At 41.4% G+C, this 19,493-nt stretch overlaps 1 protein-coding gene across 2 annotated transcripts in view; it reads left to right on the top strand.

Moving 5' to 3' along the window:
- The first annotated feature begins 3,222 nt into the window (after positions 1 to 3,222).
- tmeff1a (transmembrane protein with EGF-like and two follistatin-like domains 1a) overlaps positions 3,223 to 19,493 on the top strand; it is a 79,643-nt gene continuing 63,372 nt past the window's right edge. For both annotated transcript variants that reach the window (XM_080778236.1, XM_080778235.1), the window contains exon 1: positions 3,223 to 4,363. In XM_080778236.1, coding sequence (XP_080634362.1) covers positions 4,210 to 4,363 — 154 coding nt within the window. In that variant the 5' untranslated portion in view covers positions 3,223 to 4,209. The remainder of the gene's footprint in view (positions 4,364 to 19,493) is intronic.

Below are 19,493 nucleotides of genomic sequence, written 5' to 3'. Positions count from 1 at the left end.
ACGCAGCCAAGTGGATCACTGGTTGTGAACTGGATCTGTATGTCACAGCTCTGCGACAATGCGCTCGTTGATGTCTTTAAGCATGCGTCTGAAGGACGCACACACTAATTCTTACTCTGAATTTATTTGTGTGTTATGGCAGTGGTTCCCAAACACCCAGTTTTGGGACCCATTTCTTTCACAATACAATTATTATTTCAAAAGATTTTCAAAAATGTTTCAATTTTTAAATAATATAAAATACAATCTGGCAAGAAAAGAAAATTGAAATAATTGTGCGCGCACACACACACACACACACACACACACACACACACACACACACACGCACACACACACACACACGCACACGCACACGCACACGCACACGCACACGCGCACGCGCACGCGCACACACACACACACACACACACACACACACACACACACACACACACTCTACTGTTTTTACTCTACTTGAGTGTTTCCATTTCTGTATTTTTGCTTGTAATTTTGATTCCAATACTTTTGTACTTTTGTACTGCTGAACATTTGGTTGTAATATTTCTACATTGTATTATTGCTCACAAACCTTTTTCCATTACTGAGTAAATCAGATCATTCTGTTTTGATATTTTGTTCTGTTCTTGTATTTATGAATGATTTGATAGAGGAATTGTGGAATTAGGTTTGTTTTGTTTTTTGCCTGGAAACCAGACAAATTGTCGTTATGAATTAATCATCATTTTGTGGGTTTGATATTCAATGTTAAATAACATTCAGAAATTCAACATTATAATGAAATTATAAAATGTAAGGTAATTAAATACATAGTAACCAACATAATTTATTTAAATAAATGTTTGTGTACATTTTGTGTACATTATGTGTATTGTGTTGTCTGTAAAGTGGACTGGGACAGATGTCCAGCTTAATGTCAGGCAGCCACACCCTTGTTTCAGGTCCCACATCAAAGAGGCTGGCCTCTGGCGGTGGTCTGTACAGGGGACAGGTGGTGATTATGTGTTGTGAAGGTGGTCTGTACAGGGGACAGGTGGTGATTATGTGTTGTGAAGGTGGTCTGTACAGGGGACAGTTGGTCTGGGACTGGGACAATGTAGTGTAAAATAGAGTGTAAGTGATTAATGTGATGTGTTTTGTGGAGGGTTCATGATGATCTAAATCACAGTATAGTAGAGTTGTGAACACATCAACTGACATTTGAGGTGAACAAACCAAACTGATCTATATGATCAGTTCTTTGATGATGTCGGGTGGAAACGTATTATATACTTTTCTGGAATAAAATGAGTATATAGTAGCATCTGTAGCAGATGTACAAGCTCAAAACGCAAGTAGAGTGTTAGGCCCTTACTTATCAACGCGGTGTACACCCAGAATTGGGTGTACACCAGGTGTACACATGGCCTTAATCTATGAAAAAAACCACAAAGTTAGAATATGGAGATGAGAGGTTTCTGCCCGACAGCGACAGCAACAATAATATTGTATAGTACAGGGCTGCTCAGCTTAACGTTGCTCACGGGACACACTGCAAAATGCAGCCGTGTCCAAGGGCCTTGCATTTTTGTTTCAAGACCCATTAGGGATTGTGCACAGAAACACATTGTCATTGTTTATTTTAATTATTTTAACCCACCAGTAAAAGCCACATTGAGACTAAAGTCTCTTTTACAAGTGTGAACTGGCCAAGAGAAGAGGAAAATAATGCTACACAGCTCTGCCAGTAACAACAAATAGAAGACAATAACATTCATAAACACATGCAGTAGCCTACCTATCTAGTAGGCTACGTAACGTACCCACCCTACCTAAGAAGCTTGAGGAGAAACAGGAAAGTCTAATAATGTGACCAAATGAAGGATACATAAAACAGCCACAATTTGATCTACCATATAAGGCTAAACCTTAAAAAAAGAAGATTGTTATGATATGAAATGCTTATGGTAAGTTACAAATGAGTAGGGTTTTATTCACCAATGTCAACACAAACAGAATTTGGACAGATTGAAGTTGCAATAAACTGCTTTCTCTGGCCAAGAGGGCACCTAGTTACCTTCATAAAAGCTAATTCCCATGTTTGTGTAAATGTCCTTTACTCATAAATATTAATGATTGTCTAAGTCTTTGTATTAATATGATTTGTCCTCAGTGATAGGAGAATAATTATATTTTTCATTTACTATGACAAAAAATTACCTACCTAGATTCCATCCTGGAGGTAAATCTGTCCTGTGACTAAATGGCTACCAATGTAGGCCTAATCAAAAAGGTCAAAGAACAAGAACAAGATTCCTCCTCTCTGGTCAGCAAAGATATTTTGAAGACCCTAACAGGAGCCCTCATTCAAGGTTTATTCAACTATGCATGCACCTCATGGTACCACAGGACCTCAATCGGTGAACCAATATTCTCCATCGCTTGCTCCATGCGCGCCCAACCCTGCAGACCAGAAATCATGCTGGCTGGGCCAGGCTAAGAGTATAGCAACTTGCAATGGGCCTGGTCTAAATGATTCGCTACACCTCTAAGATACCCATGTACCTGTCAAAATACTTCCTTAATGGATGTTGACATAGTCCATGTGATCACAACACCAGAGCAGGGTTAAATTCAGTGGGCGGTGGTGGCTCAGGTGGTGGCCTGATGGTAACCACAAGTTTGCTAGTTCGAACCTGGGCTCCCCCAGAGTTAATAAATGTGAATCCCTAGACTCTTTCAAATCCGCTACAATTCAACCACCCACCCACCCACCCACCCACACACACACACACACACACACACACACACACACACACACACACACACACACACACACACACACACACACACACACACACAAAATAGCTCTCACTCTCTCAATTCAATTCAAAGGAGCTTTATTGGCATGAGAAAACATATGTTTACAATACATTGCCAAAGCAAAATTGGAACAAACAAGATAAAACAATAAAATAAAAGTAAAAGTAAACAGAGCTGTGTTACATTAACACTTTCAGTAATAAAATCTTGTGAAACTATACAAAGATTGTTCATTTTCTGTCAGATAGTTGTACATCCATAGGAGACGCTTTATACTTTTGAAAGTTGACAGCAGTATTTCAATGTTTTTGCATTCATTTGGATATAAACATTTGGGTGATTTTCAAACTCTCCTTGGGTGATTGTAAGTGTAGCTCAGTCTCGTCCTCGTTGTGTGTGCAGTGGGTGCGCCTACTCTCTCTCTCTCTCACTGCTCTCCACACAGAACCTCAGAAAAATAAACTCTATAAAAAACGTGAATTATGGAAAACTTAGTTTCAGGCCAAGGATTTCACAAGACATTTTTGTGCTCGCGCGCGTGTGTCTTGGACTCTTGTGTGTGTGACTGTGTGTGTGTGTGTGGTGCGTCCTTTTAGTCACGTGACCATCCCTGTGGCTCCAGTCAACATCTCTTTGTTGTCGCCCGTCAGATACTGCAGCGAGCGAGAGAGAGAGAGAACCGCTGCTGCCGAGAGTCACTGCCTGGTTCCTCCAGTCCGGCTCGGTTCTACCGCTGCTCTGTGCCCGGGATTCCTTTGCTGGTTCCTCCGGCTCCTCCTAGTCTCCGGGTTTATTCAACCCTCCAGGTTATTTGCTTCGGCGAAGCGGGAATAAAACACTCTACCTACCCGGCTAGTGGGTTGGTTGGTTCCAGCGGTTCACGGACGGAGCCACGGCGCGGAGGTTGTTGTTGGAGTCACAAGTTGAACAGATTGATTGGTCTCTGCGGGGGTCGGTTCGGTTGGGGGGCCGCCGGGCTAATTACCAATAACGTCAGCCCGGTGCTGACGAGGAGATCATTAAGTAGCCCAATAAGCACAATTAGGACCCGCTCGCGCGGACGGCGTGGATGAAGATGAAGATTCCTCACACACACCGCCGCTCCACCGTCATCACAGCAGGACTAAAGTAGTCGCCATTCGGAATTCTACTTGACATTTTCTTTCTTTTTTTATAATCGTTCACGTTCACGGACAATTCGCCAGTGCGTGCTTTGCGAGTCTGCGTGCATGCGTGTGCGCCCCCGGGCGTGAATGTAGTGAACCCTCGACCGCGTTCATTCAAGCGGCCAATCTAATCCCCGCCCACATTAATAAACGCGGTGAAGAAGTGCGTGCATGCATCAGCCGCGCTAGTTTGTTTGTTTTCTTCTTGTTTTGTTGTTGTGTTGCCTGCACCACCACTGCCATGCGTCCCTCTGCCAGGTCGTGCTCAGGTTACTGCTCCCCTTGGCCGATGTGGTCCGTGTGTGTGCTGCTGCTGCTGCTGGAGCTGCCGGCCACCCTGCACGCCTCCTACCAGCACAGCTCTGGAGAATGTAAAGGCAAGAAGGACTGCACAGGTAAGGACTGGAATGGAGCCCCTATGCCTCGTGTGTGTGTGTGTGTGTGTGTGTGTGTGTGTGTGTGTGAGACAATCCTTCCTATGCAAGGAAGGAGTGTCTGTCTATCTATCTATCTATCTATCTATCTATCTATCTATCTATCTATCTATCTATCTATCTATCTATCTATCTATCTATCTATCTATCTAATTCATTTATTTTTCAGGGATAACAGGAGTCCCAAATATTGGTTTCTACTTTCTAGCTAAGGCTATTTTGCAAACCCTGTCCCTGGTTATTAGGGCCATTCTATGATGACAGATGAGAGTCAGATGTCTTATAACTATAAGTTGTGATGACATTCCATTGATATCAGTGTATTTTGTTGAGGTCATAACAACACGGTGATTGTATTTGCTCATGCGTACTAGAGCGTGATACCGTATTGATCCTTATTTCTCCACTGTGGTTTACTGTATAGGGCAGGCAAAGTATGAACTGCTCATTGTTGATTGAATGTTTTTGTTTAAGTTACTGTATGATGTTGTCCTCTTAGTTTGTGTGCTGCCTGCCACGGTGCCACCCTTGCTCTATCTTACAGCTCTTCTCTCACCCTGTATCTGTATGTTAACTGCTGTCCTGCCCCTGTGCGGCTGAATTTCCCCCACGGATCAATGAAGCTCTGCTTATAGTTGCATTAACATGAAGGCTACTAGTTAGTCAACATAATCTGCCATACAGATGCATTGGAATTAGTTTCAGCTGATTCATGTCAATCACTCAAGTCACCTTAATTCAAGTGGCAGATGCGAAAAATATGTTTAGTATATTTATCTATTAGGGCAAGTCGTGTGGTCTACCGGCACAGCTTTTTGTACCTTTTGGGCCAGGGGTGTCCATATGTACAGTATATCGAGTTGACCAGAAATTGGAAACGGCATGAAAAAACTGAAAGTATTAGTCAACTAAAACCAAACTGACAGATTAATCGACTAACTGACTATGTGGGAACAGGCCTAGTTTGCCTGTTGCCAGAATGTAAGGTACAATGACTCAGGTGTCTAGTCTGACCCTTTGGGCATTGATCACACCTCTATGAAGTCCTATCTCTCAGTCTCCGGTCCCTTTGAGCTTCCATGTGCTGTCACGTTGTTAGAGCTTCCACTATCTCTTGAGTCAGAATTGGCTGTATTGTCACATCACAGGTTTACCGGTGTGAAGTGGGTGAAATATTCTTTTCCGTACTTGTAAGCTTCCATCTATTTGGAGTTTTCATGAAAGGTAAGACGAGGCAAAGATATAAAGACAGAACAAAACAAGGACAACAAGGATACAAAATATGTCAGATATTCAAATATTGCCCACAAATCTGTCTTAGAACACATACAGTACAGTCAGTGCTTAAACAAAACAATATTGTTTTTTTTCCCCTCTTTTTAATTTTTTCTTCAGTTAAATATGCTGTATCATTATGATGAACAGGAAAGTGCACAGACCAAGTGCTCACGGCACAAAGAAGTGCCGTGAGCTTGTATATCTGCTATTTTTTAATAGCCAACACTAAAAGCTAAGATGACACAGATGTCCCGGTTCAAGTGAAGATTGAAAATACTGCTGCAATACATACGTAATCGTATGCATATTATACAGGAAGGTCAGCTCTGTGCCTGTAAACATGGCCATTTAGCGTTGTGTGCTTTGCATTCATCCTTGAAATGAGCCCAATTTTGTTATATTGTCAGAAATTGCTGACAAACAATCTAATTAGAATGTTGACCTCCACCCTTTTTAGACTGCCAATACAAGTCTACCTGTCGTATACAGTGCATTTCTGGACTGCTACTTGGATAAGAAACATCATGTCTGGGGTGTGTGAAAAGGGTAGTTCTAGGGCTATTAAACATTTAAACCCCATGTTTACTTGGTTGACTGGGGTCTCTCAGGGCTCTATACGTCCGCTCCTTCTTTCCCCTCTATACCAAAACTCTATATATACAAAAATAGCCAGTCTACATACAAGCTCATGACGTGCTGCATTTCGTCAGCTTGTAAGATCGGCTATTGTCGCCGAATGTTCATACCCAGAATAGGGACGCTGCTAGGGGGCTCAAGTGATTAAACATTTAAACAAGAAAAACAGCAGTTTCTCACATTTTAAATGAGCATCTACTTGCTGCCACCCGGCAGTGTTGAAATAACCTGCTTATCCATATTTAATTTGTGGTTATCACTCAGAATTGCCTTTTTTCCACGTTGCTGCACCGTGTTTGCATTAAAAATTGAGGATCTATCTCCATCTCAGATCTGTGCTCCGGGAGCCTAGTCTTCACATGGCCTCGCTACAGCCCTGAGAACACAGTGCAGCATAATGCACTGGAGCCTAGTCTTCACATGGCCTTGTTACAGCCCTGAGAACACAGTGCAGCATAATGCACTGGAGCCTAGTCTTCACATGGCCTTGCTACAGCCCTGAGAACACAACACAGTGCAGCATAATGCACTGGAGCCTAGTCTTCACATGGCCTCACTACAGCCCTGAGAACACAGTGCAGCATAATGCACTGTGCACCGTGAGCAAATGGAAGTGTTACAGTTCGCAGAGCAATGCAAATACCCTCATTTTCAGCAGCGAGGTTTAATTCAGAAAGCTTGCCTGTCCGTGTATTATAATCACCTTGATTGAAAAACAGGTGGTGGATGTGATTTTTCTGCCCTCAAAAAGGTACTCTTACCACTTCATTAAAAGGCAAGGCTGTTTTTTAATCTTTAGAACCGGGGTCTTCAATGTTTTTCAGACCAAGGATCCGAGAGAAAGAGAGACACTACATAATCGTCTGTCAGGTAGAATGTCCAAAACTGTTACTTTTCAGGATTGATATTGAAAAATGTACAAAGTAACAGACAAGCTTTAAATGCGTCTATGTTAGTGCCATGTTTAGAGCTTGTAGATCTGCTACTTTTGAGTCTTTAGTGTGACCCTGTAATAGAGCATTAATCTACAAAAATGGAGAGGTTTCTGTCCGACAGCAACAGTGTATAAAATTGTGTTCGCCTTTCATGAAACTTGATATACCAATATTTTGCCGATTCTCTTATCAAAGTCTGTTTGATCAGCGATTTGAGATTAGCTTGGAAGTATTCCACAGGTTTGGCTGTCTGCAAGTGATGCTGCAGGTCTGATGCCTTCATGTTTACAAATTATCATTACTAATGTGTAAATGGATTTAACAACAACAACAAAAATATCAAAACCAATATTTTGAACAAATAACCGACTTAACCTTGACAGGCTGACATACAGACAGACAGCAGCAGAGGATTAATTTGCTCCACGCTATGGAAAAATAGATAATGTAAAATGTTGTTCAAGTCACTTCTCACTGACACATCTCTGTAAAATAAATGGAAACATGAAACTTAGTGAGGCTGCAGAGCGCTGCGTGTGCGTTCATGTGTGCTCGCATGCGCATGTGTGTAGGCAGGCGTACGCCTATTTTTCTGTATCTCAGCCCGGCCTCTTGTGATCCATCTGTGTGCATTAAGGCTGCAACAACGAATCGATTAAATCGATTAAAATCGATAATTGAATTCGTTGCCAACGAATTATCTTAGCGATTATTATCGCGGGTGTTTTCCAACATTAAAATGTAACATAAAGCTGCTTTCTTTTTACCGTTCAGTAACGGCACTAGGCTGAACGAACAATATGCAACGGGTCGTATAAACACAACACAAGATTGTCTTGAACGTGACCAGAGCAGCTCCCCCCCCCCCCCCCCCCCCCACACACACCGCAACGATCCTGTTGCAACGTTAGCTTGCTAGCCTAGCAAGGTTGTGTTTACTGTTGATATAGCAGCTCTCGCTAACATGAGGAACAGAAACAAGTCCTCTTTGGCTCTCCGTGTTCATCGGATTCTTTATCTTACATAAAGAAATACGAGCGACCTGTTAAAGAAGTTAAGAACACAGCGTGGGGACAGAAGTCACAGTGACAGAACGAGACAGACTTGTACTGAGCGTGCCGTATGTGACAGTGAGCACTGCGGGCTGAGAGGACTCCCCCCTCCGCTTCCAAGGCTCAGGAGGGAGGGGGCTGTTTGACTGTACTGTGCGCTGGGCAGGAGCATGTCTTAACGGTAGAACGGAGCGGCACTAAAAGTCAGCATTGCAAAAATAAAAAGTATGATTTTATAGTAATGATTTATATAAAAGTAAGTCAATTCTGTCTTTCATATATTTGATTTATCCATGAATATTTTTCTTCACAGTTAGGTTTGTGGGCAGGGGGTGCTTAGGGGGTAAAGGGTCTGTAACAGAGTACAAAAATGGAACCAAATGGACTCAACATTGATTTTACAATAGAAATTAAAATATAAAAATTGGGGTCCCAGAGATAGAAATGGAAAGAAAGACAGTCAGCTATACACGGTCAACATTACAGATTACAGTATCATTACAAGTAGGAATGGCAATGAAATCAAATTGGATAAAAAAGGGGGTAACATATTAATTTTGAAGGAGTATTCATTTTTATTATCTTTATTGTTAGTTACAACATGCCTAAAATAACTTGAAGCTAATTTTTTTAAGTAATTGCAAAAAGGTGCCATAATCCGATTAATCGATTCATCGTTTAAATAATCGGCCGATGAACCGATTATGAAATTAATCGTTAGTTGCAGCCCTAGTGTGCATGTGTACGTACGTAAGCACGTGAGTGTGTGCGTGCATTGTGGGATTTGTGTCACTCATTGCTGTGAGCCTGTGACATTTCTGACATCCAAATGTTGAGGGAGCGTTTCTTGTGTGTGCGTGTGTGCATGCACGTGTGTGTGCTTCTTGTGATCCGGCCTCAGAGCCCTACTGGGTTGTAATTTGGTGGACTCCACTCTAGACCTTCACACGAGGGAACATCTGCTCCCTAAAGTACAGAGCGGTTGTCCTCCTCTGAGGTCCTGAGGTTCTCCTCACATGCCTGCAGGCTTGAGGTTTGTGGACGGCATCAAAGCGGAGCTGGAGCTCAGCTGGGTCAAACGTTTGGCTTTATTTCACCCTTCTCCCCGACATGCTGTGGTTTATTCCAGTGGTTCTCAACCTGTGGTCCGCGGCCCGCTGGTGGGCTTCCATTCTGGTCAAACAGAGCCAGGGTTGTTGGCCCACTGGCAACACTCTGTTACATCACTATAGGTCTAAAATTGGTTCATCATCATGGTTCCTTGAGGAATTTCCAAATGTCCCCTTACTGGTGTGTAACTCCGAGTGTGTACACCAGTAAAGGGTCCAGCCAGATGCCAAATGGCTGCTGACATAGAGCCTATTGCAGTTTAGGATTTCTTCCCTCACATTTCATTATTATTCATGTTGTGCTTTAATCGCTGTATGCCATTTCCTTTGCAAATCTCAGGCTTTAAACGTTTCTTAATTAGGGTACTTTTCTTTGGTACAGATATGACATTGGAACGCACCACAGCTTTTACCACATGTGAGAACATTGCAGCAATTTATTTTGCCTTTGATGCAAAAATACTTAATAAAATACACTTAACGACTTAAGCCAAGTCAAGTTTATAGCCCTTAATTACTGCTCCAGCATCAAAGATCTTTACAGGCCCACAGTTATAACAAAGGAAACCAAATGACAACCCCTCTCCTTAGACCCCCAATCAGGCAAGACAAAACGCCCTAATTACCAAGTACCTACAGTATTCACATGCACACCTGCCCACTGTATTTGCTTTAGGATCAAACTATAATATCTAGACCTGATACAATTATTACATAATCGCCGAATCGCAATAATTAAGATTATTTTATATAATAGTTATAATTGTTTGTGCCGATACGTCATGCATCTCATCTGACGTGTCCCGGTTTTTAACCACTTTGAACCTGCCATCTACTATTTTGGGAATGTGATTACAGCCAAGTTAAAAAAGTTGTGAAAAGGTTGTTGCTTGTATTTGTGCGGGTGTGTTCAGGTCCAATACTTAGCCGTATTGGAGTGTGGTGATGATGAGAGCTAATCATACTGTTTAACACCTGGCCCCAGGAGACAAGATGGGATTTATACCAAACACTCCTACCTCTCGCCAGCACCGATGCTGGTGCGGTTGTGTGTGCTTGTGTTACTATATACTATTACTGATGTGAAGAAATAGCCTTTGCGAGGACAATTTCCCTGGTCTTCCTTAAGACAAACTTTATCTTTTATCAGGGAAATGATCTGATAAAGTGTTGTTTTTATGGTTATAAAAGATTTGTTCCGTTAGGCTTATAATTAGGAAAGGATTCAGGTTTGGTTTAGGGTGAGGATTAGGCATGTAGAGGTTAGGTTTGCAGAGTTAAGAGTTTGGAGTTGTGCCTGAATACTTAGTTGCGCGCTAGTGTCAAATGCTGAAAATAGCAGATCTACAAACCACGCGTTGTGAGCTTGTATATATAGGCTACTTTTGTACTTCAGGGCTAGGATTAAAAATGGCATTTATAAAATGTTGATGTCCTCTCAAGTATAGTAAAAAGTGTGTGTGTGTGTGTGTGTTTCATTATCCTGTGCCGTCGTTGGTGCCTGATTGAATCCGGGGCGGGGGGTTACGCAAGCGTATTCTGATATTCTAGGACGCAGCGGGTGGCTCCAATCAAGTAATATGATTGCATTAAAATTTGATGGGGAGCGCTGACATTAGCTGAGCCCTTATGGCTCGGCATGAACCTGGGGGTGAGTTAAGACGTTTTGCAAGCACACGCTGTGTGGTGTGTGTGTCAGTATGCAGTGGTGAAAGAATTTCTCGGTTTTGTTTTACTTAAAGACAGTGGTGGAAAGTAACTAAGTACATTTACTTAAGTACTGTACTTAAGTACAATTTTGTGGTAATTGTACTTGAATTGAGTATTTACAATTTCCAGTAATTAAGTTTTACTTCTACTCCACTACATCTCGGATCCAAATATTATACTTTTACTCCACTACATTTATTTGAAAGCTTTTGTTACTAGTGATTTTGTAGATTTTCATTATTATTATTAGGTTACAAAACATAGCCCTATGTACATTTTGGCCAATTTAAAAAAATGGGACCTTCTTTATAATGAGTACTTTACTTTTGGTACTTTAAGTACATTTTGATGCCAATACTTTTGTACTGTTACTCAAGAAGTACATTTTGACTTCCAGGCCTTACTTGTATGGGTTAACAACACAACTATCACAACCAATCCCCCAGAACGGCTGGGCAACGTTGAATTTGCCAAACATAGTGATCAAAGCTTTGATTTGCTTTGTGAACGTGTGAGGTGACATGCATAGAGCAGGGTTCTCAACGTTTTAGACTGGGGACCTCCGGAAATGCTTTCTTTAGCCATGTCTCGCGATTCTCTCATAGGGGGTTCTCTCATAGGAGTCAACCAATCATATCGACCATCGAGGCGTACTACCCGGAAGACTTCAACTTCGAATAGCGGGGGGCGGGGCTGTCACTCCCGGTCTGCTCACCACCAGAGCGGTGGTCACCTCACCACCGAAAATCCAGACTATGAATGAGCCTTGAGTTAGTCACCCATCCACTCTGAACAGTTGGATCTGGGGGAGAAACCCAATTATCGTCACCGCTGTAGGGTGACAAGTAATTAGATTTTTTTTCATGGGGCGTTAAACAGTGTTTGTCAACCGGACCAGGATTGGATTTTTAAAATGTGCTGTGAGTTTAATTAAAGCCCTGAGGAACCAAAAGTACAGGTGATTCCAAGTTGTTTTCTCAAGCGTAGACGGTAGCGTATAAGCGGCTGTTTTTATCAACACAGATCTCCTCGTAAAGGTGCTGTACAATAAGCGCTATTTTTTAGGTACAGCTCTATATTCTGATAGTAATTGTTGCTATTAGATCAGTGGTTTGCTTAAAAATGTCAAAAGACTGCCGTGTAAAGTGGTCAGAAGTGTGGGCCCATGTGCATTTTCAGAGCATATTTATTTCAATGATCAATCCACCTCAGATCAAGGAAACTAACATAGTATACTTTATAAGCATGTAACGATACACTCAACTCACGATACGATACGTAGGCCTATCATTTCGTAGGCCTATCATTTTTCACGATATTTTACATTACTTTTCATGTAAACGTACTTAATTTCTGTGCAACAACTATCTCGAGTTAACATGTAAAAAAAAGCTTTCTTTGATGACATCTTAGGATAGATGTACACCTATTTGACAGTGCAGAAACATAATTGCCTTCCTTGATGTATTAATGACCATCAACGACCATCTTCTGGGCACAGTCACAGACACACACAGCTCCCCTCTGCAGGCTTCTAATACTGAAAGTGACTGCATGGAGTCTGTCTCATATCTCTCCAAAACACTTGAATATGATGGAATATGATTTTAGTGCTCACATTTCATCTCACACACACCATAACTTACTAGCCCGGCAAAAAATAGGCCACAGCCCAGTGTTGCCATGTCTGCCTAAGTTATTATACTCAACTTCAGGCTTGTTTTTCCCTTAAAGTCGCTCATAAATGTTGGTAGTTGCGTGTCGCAGTTTCTTGGGGTTTGTTTCCAAAGTGTAGTTGCTTATTTGGGCTTCCATCCTAATGTTTACAGTTTTTCGTATCAGCGACCCCCAAATTAATGTATTTTTCCACAGACCCCCCACCCAGGGACCCACCATACATGATTTGCACATTTAAAGTCACATTCGTGTGTGTGCGTGCGTGCATGCGTGCGCGAACACGTGACACGTGACATGCATGCAGCCTCTAGTCGCTTCTTTTGGGCATGCTTTCAGAGTCCCGGTGGCATGTTTCTCTCGAAAAACATTGCTTCCTCACCGTGACCGTGAGGTCAGTCAGGGTTCCGTTTATGTGGACTCACATTACAGGACACCGGAGCTCGTTAATTCTCGTAGAGGGGGAACGCCCACTGAGATCAGCGAGGGAGCGCTGCAGAGGTCGCACCGTCCCTCCCTCCAAGGTTTTGATAAACTGCAACGTCAATGAAAGGTCAACGGTCTGATCTCCGCCAGAGCCTCATGTCACATGCTGAAGTGTCCTTGAAAAAGCTGTGACACACTACCTACTCGTTCACCGAAAAGGGAATTGTCCCCAGGGTATCTCAAAGTGGATGCCGTGGCACCCTAGGGTGCCATGACGCAAGTCCAAGGGTGCTGCAGAATACTTGGAATTCATCAGAATCCCTATAGTTGAACCACTTGAACTGTCTAGTCTATACTTTAATGGACCTGAGTTGCGCTGCACATTCTTTTTCAACCAAATCTCTTTGCCAAAAAAAGCAGATCTATAAGCTAAGCTCAAGCTCAGAGAGCCCCCCCCCCTGGGGTTTAAGTGTTTAATTTAAATGTCATGTATAAAGTTATTTTACACAAGTTTTACTTGTGACATAGTTTAGGGGGAAACATTGTTATATTTAAGGGCTGTAATATGACATACATAGGCTAGAGGGAATAAAACACTCTACTGAATCAACAATTTGACTGGAATTAACAATCAGACTTTTCCTCTGTCCAACATTTAAAAGTACGAGAGTCACTTAGATTAAAGTGGTTAAAGTGACCCCCTGGGGGTCCCCAGACCCCACTTTGAGAACCACTGACAGATGCTGGGTTTGAAGTCTAGTGGCTTAGCCTGGAGGAGTTGAAAACAACCTTTGAGCGGCTCGCTGTTGTCTGGTGACAGAACAGCCTTGTAATGTAACATCTATCCTGTTGTGTTGACTCCATGTGCCCTGTGTTATGCTATACTGTAGATAGATGCCAATCATGCCATGTACTGTAGATAGATGCAATTGCATGCACTGTCCATACACCATGTTCATTGCTGTTGGGCAGAAACCTAGCCTGGGTTCCAGCCTGATTTGCTGCGTTCTGCGGATCTGAAAATGTCACTTCACTACTCGAGTGACATTTTCACATCCGCGGAATGCAGCGAATAGCCAGGCTAGAAAATATGGAGATACCTCCATATCTCCATATTTCTACCTTTGCTTTCACCACAGCGTCACATAAAAGTAGCAAAAATAGCAGATCTACAAGCTCGCAGGTGATGTGACACGTAAACTTGTAGATCTCTGAAGTGATATTGACTCTCACACACGCACGCAATTTTGATGTGACATTTAACAGAATATGTTACATCCTAAATGCATTTTAAAACCTCACATGTATATAAAGTTGTATAAAGTTTTTCAGTTGTGTTTACGTTGTCTCGATCAGGACACTCAAAGACACAAGACAACAATGTTACATTTTGTATACTCTTGGAGTTCAATTCATAAGTATGAGTTGTATCGTTCGTTTGTAGTGTACAGTATCAGAATTTAATGTCACATCTTCACAGCCTTACAGTGTTAACAGTGGGTGGAATTAGTTTTTGTGCAAGCTCCATCGTTTTTGTTGTAGACATAAAGGAGTAAGGGGAACAAATCAACAAAAATATATTTACACATAGCATATCGATCCGGTACAGTATGCACATGAGGTTAGACATACAGTTTAAGGTGCATCAACATAGCAGAAAGTAGGTAGACACTAGACATTAAGATGCATAAAGAATATCAGCGCATTGTACACAAGATTAAGGTACAAAGCGCAATGTCAGGTTCAACCACATGGTCCACAAAATGGTTACTTTCACTAGGTACAATTCACATGGTAAACAAAAGTATCTGACTGACGTTAGATTTAGAGGTCCCGGACTCTATATCGGCCACCGATATGGCCTCATTTGGCATATTGGGTCATATGATATCGGTGAAATGTCTACGGATATGTTTTGGTATTACAGCGATGCAACTCAGACAGGGCTCCCCGTCTATTGTTTGGAAGTTAATTTGAAATACAGCCTATTTTGTCTGTGCCAAATTGGGATGGTAATGGTGCTGTTAGTAGTGTAGTGTGTCTGTGTCACTCCAAACTACTAAACTATACGTCTTGACTATTCATTGGTATAAAAAAAGCAGCTGTCTAGTGTCTACTGTGTACTACTGTCACTGTACCTTTACATAATCATAATCTGTAAAGTTCTTTGCACAATAGACATAAAAATACCTGTTTTTATTCCAGCTAAAACATTCACTATATCGGTCGACGGTTATCAGTGATTGTCAGCTCTCTAAAGTCGGTTATCGGTATCGGTCACAAAGATATGGGTGAGATATCTTCAATAGTTCCTCTGTTGATCAGAAATAGAAATAGTCTCCTCGTTGACTTACATTGCACAGTGGAACAGCTCTCAAAGTCAAGTTGTTTTTTATTCATTCACTATTATTTATTTGTTATGTAACACTTGTACATCTGGATGTCCAGATCCAGTCCGGATCTGCTTAAGTTAAATAGTAGAATCAAATGGAAGTTTATTTATTTAGTTAGGGTACCAAATCAATTGTGCAATGTTATATATTGCATAATGTGGTTTGTTTGCATGTGTTCATGGTATGTTCTAAAAGAGTGACTTTGAGAGCTCTTTCACTGTGCAATGAGTCACGGAGGAGGAGACCATTTTCGATCATCAATTTCTAATCAACAAATTGTAAAGATATCTCACCAATATCTGGAGTGACATCATTGTAACCCACACCTGTACTAAGTGTCATTGTGCTTCAGGGTGAAAGGAGTCAGGCTACATATGGGTGTAACACCAAAATGAGTTAATTGCACCCTCCCTCACCCTGCCTTGTTCAGAATTGATCTGACCGCAAGTGGTGTAAAGTAACTGCACCCGAGTACAATTCCAAGGTACTTTTACTTTGCTTGAGTATCTTTATTTGTTGTACTTTTTACTCCACTACATTTATTTGGACACATGTACAGTAGTTAGTAGTTACTAGTTAATTTGCAGATGTAATTATTGATAATCAATCAGCTTTATGAAACCTCTACTGTTTTTAAATAGCAGATCCAAAAGCTTTGGGCGTAAGTGGTTAATGATCAATACATACTGTATAATCCAACAGTATATGATTCTGAAAACTTTTACTTTTCCTGTTGACGTCTACAGTATCAGTTTATATGACAGGATCAGATGAGATCACTTTTTATTAATTCCCTTAGAGAAATTGGGCTATGCTCATTGTTTTGGGTGTCGCCCTGAATGGATACATTACATTGTTTCCTATACCTGTGTACCTGTTGTGTTCCTGAATATGACTCATAGTATAACATGAATGATGGAAGATATATTGTGTCGCTATAAAAATGACTAATGCAATAGTGGTGGAAAGTATATTTACTCAAGTAGACTGCACTTACATGTATTTATAAGAGGTATGACTAATGCATACAACATAGCTGTGGAAAGTATATTTACTCAAGTAGACTGCACTTACATGTATTTATAAGAGGTATTTTATTTGATTAAAAGTTTTTTTGTTAACAAGTTAAATCTCAATATTGTGATAGTCATTGCTATAGTTGCTCTCAGAGCCATAGAGTAAGACAGAGTTACGGTATTGAGGGTGGAGAAAACAGCCCGGTCACGTGGTTCGTGGTTCATGTAACTCGTTTGTCACTGTAAAGCCTATATACTCCAATGCATTCCGTAAACCTCCTGTTCAGGCCTTTGTCTCTATTCGCCAATAGAAGTCTATGTAGAAGAGCCGCCATTGGATTGGCCCCATGAAATGAACAGAGTTGTCGTAACTCTGTCTTACTCTATAGGTATAAATGTTCGGGATGCCAATGTCAAACAATCGGGAGAGGGAACACATACAGAACACACAATAAACAAGGAGAGGGAACACATACAGGACACACAATAAACAAGGAGAGGGAACACATACAGGACACACAATAAACAAGGAGAGGGAACACATACAGGACACACAATAAACAAGGAGAGGGAACACATACAGGACACACAATAAACAAGGAGAGGGAACACATACAGGACACACAATAAACAAGGAGAGGGAACACATACAGGACACACAATAAACAAGGAGAGGGAACACATACAGGACACACAATAAACAAGGAGAGGGAACACATACAGGACACACAATAAACAAGGAGAGGGAACACATACAGGACACACAATAAACAAGGAGAGGGAACACATACAGGACACACAATAAACAAGGAGAGGGAACACATACAGGACACACAATAAACAAGGAGAGGGAACACATACAGGACACACAATAAACAAGCGGAATTTGAAGTGATGAAACAGCAGTGGAATTGAAACACCATAAAAATTAAGCTGATAAATCTCTACTGATTGGATGAAATTGGTGACGCACAGTGAATATACATTTATATTATTATATTTTCTTAATTAAAGAGCTAGATAGGCATGGAGACCCCTGTTACTGAACAAACACTATAACAATGTTTAGTATGATCACAATATAGGGCTGCCTGTAAGACCTGGAGGCGTGATCAATGCTCTTTGGCCACTCAGAATAGCCAAATGGCATTGATCACGCCTCCAGGTCTTTAGTTTACTCAAGTTAGGGAATAAGACCTGGTACTTAAGACACGCAAAATACAGCCCATAGAGTTTAAACCTTAAAAAAGAAAGAAAGAAAATCACTTAACACGGTAAAAAGGAAATGTGAGTTACTTCCATTGCATGGCTGCTTTGCACGGCGTTGACCTCATCTAACTGTTTGTTTTATGGGACCGGTGGATGAGTCATGGTAAAGTGATACTATTCAAGAATACGCTGCAAGGATCCTGTTCCACCCTGTGGACTGTCAGGTGTGTGTGTGAGAGAGAGAGAGGGGGGGGGGGGGCTGGGGGGGAGAGAGACTGCGCGTGTGTCACACAATTTAGCTGCTAACGTAGAAGATTGCTTTATTAACCGTCCCGATAAGAAATGTCTGCCATGTGGTTGACTCTGCCTGCCTTGTGTATCACTTCTCTACCTTGACAATGTTACCTCTGCAAATCTTTAAGAGACGTTCTGGTTCCTCTGTCTATGTCTACGACCTTTAGCTCATAGACAGAGATGATGATGTTGAATTATTGTGATTAATTGTTTTGTGTGTATATTGTATAGTATTCGAGTATGTATGGGTATGGGCTTAGACACAATTTATAGTGACCAAGAAAGATTCAGGAACTTATTTAATCTTTGGAGAGAATGTGTGACTGTTTTATTCCAGTCACACATTCATTCTCTCTAAAAAGAAAAGAAAGAAACAACAACCATAAAACAATGTTTTTTTTTTTCTCGTGAAGAACAGGAAATTAATTGCATATTATAGCTTTTTTTCCCAAGTCCTCAAAGCGCTTTACAATGGTTCATTCATTCATACGTAAGTATAGTAATACACACATACAGACACAGTATATGAATACACACATATATACACACATGTTGTACTATTATACTATCTCTTATACTTAAGAGGGCTAAATGTCCACACAAGTATAGCAGAAAGTCGATTAGATTATTAGATTAATACTTAGTTGTGTGATGGACGTTACACACCAAAAATAGCAGATCTACAGTATAAGTGGCTCAGCACGATACCTTGTGTTGTGAGCTTGTAGATCTGCTATTTTTGTCTTTAGTATAGTATAGTAATACAAACTTGTGTGTGTGTGTGTGTGTTTGTGCGTGTGAAGTTCAGACAACAGCGTGTGTTTCCTTCACACACACACACACACACACACACACACACACACACACACACACACACACACACACACACACACACACACACACACACACAAAGCCCTCAAGTGAACCACCACAATGAATGGGCAGAGCACTTCAAAGACGGAAACCTTAACCCCACCGCCTTAGATCAGGTTCTGGAACATAAAATAAAGATTCTACTCCTCGTTTCACGAGAGCTCTCATCCTGCACCGGGGAAGACGTTGTTTTCCTCCTTCTGAATATTGCGTATTGTGTGTATAATCGTTAGAATTCAATCAATAGTTCTCAGCCTTACAAGAAAGACTTGACACGAACCCAAACACTCCAGATGAGTCTCAACGCCTCTCTGACAGCCTTCGTTACAGTTAAGAGTTATGACATGCTTCTAATTATAGCTCTTAATGTTTTGCAGACCTGCCAGCTCGCCATCAAAACCCTCCCCTCTGTACACACAGAGGAAGTCATTAAGATCTGGGAGCAAAACACGGCACAGGAAATGAGGGTGATTTTTATATGAGCGT

The sequence above is a fragment of the Protomyctophum bolini genome, assembly GCF_963924005.1.
Source record: "Protomyctophum bolini genome assembly, chromosome: 12".
Classification (NCBI taxonomy): Eukaryota; Metazoa; Chordata; class Actinopteri; order Myctophiformes; family Myctophidae; genus Protomyctophum; species Protomyctophum bolini.
The sequence above is the reverse complement of the archived record's forward strand: the minus strand, read 5'-3'. Positions and strand labels throughout refer to the sequence as shown.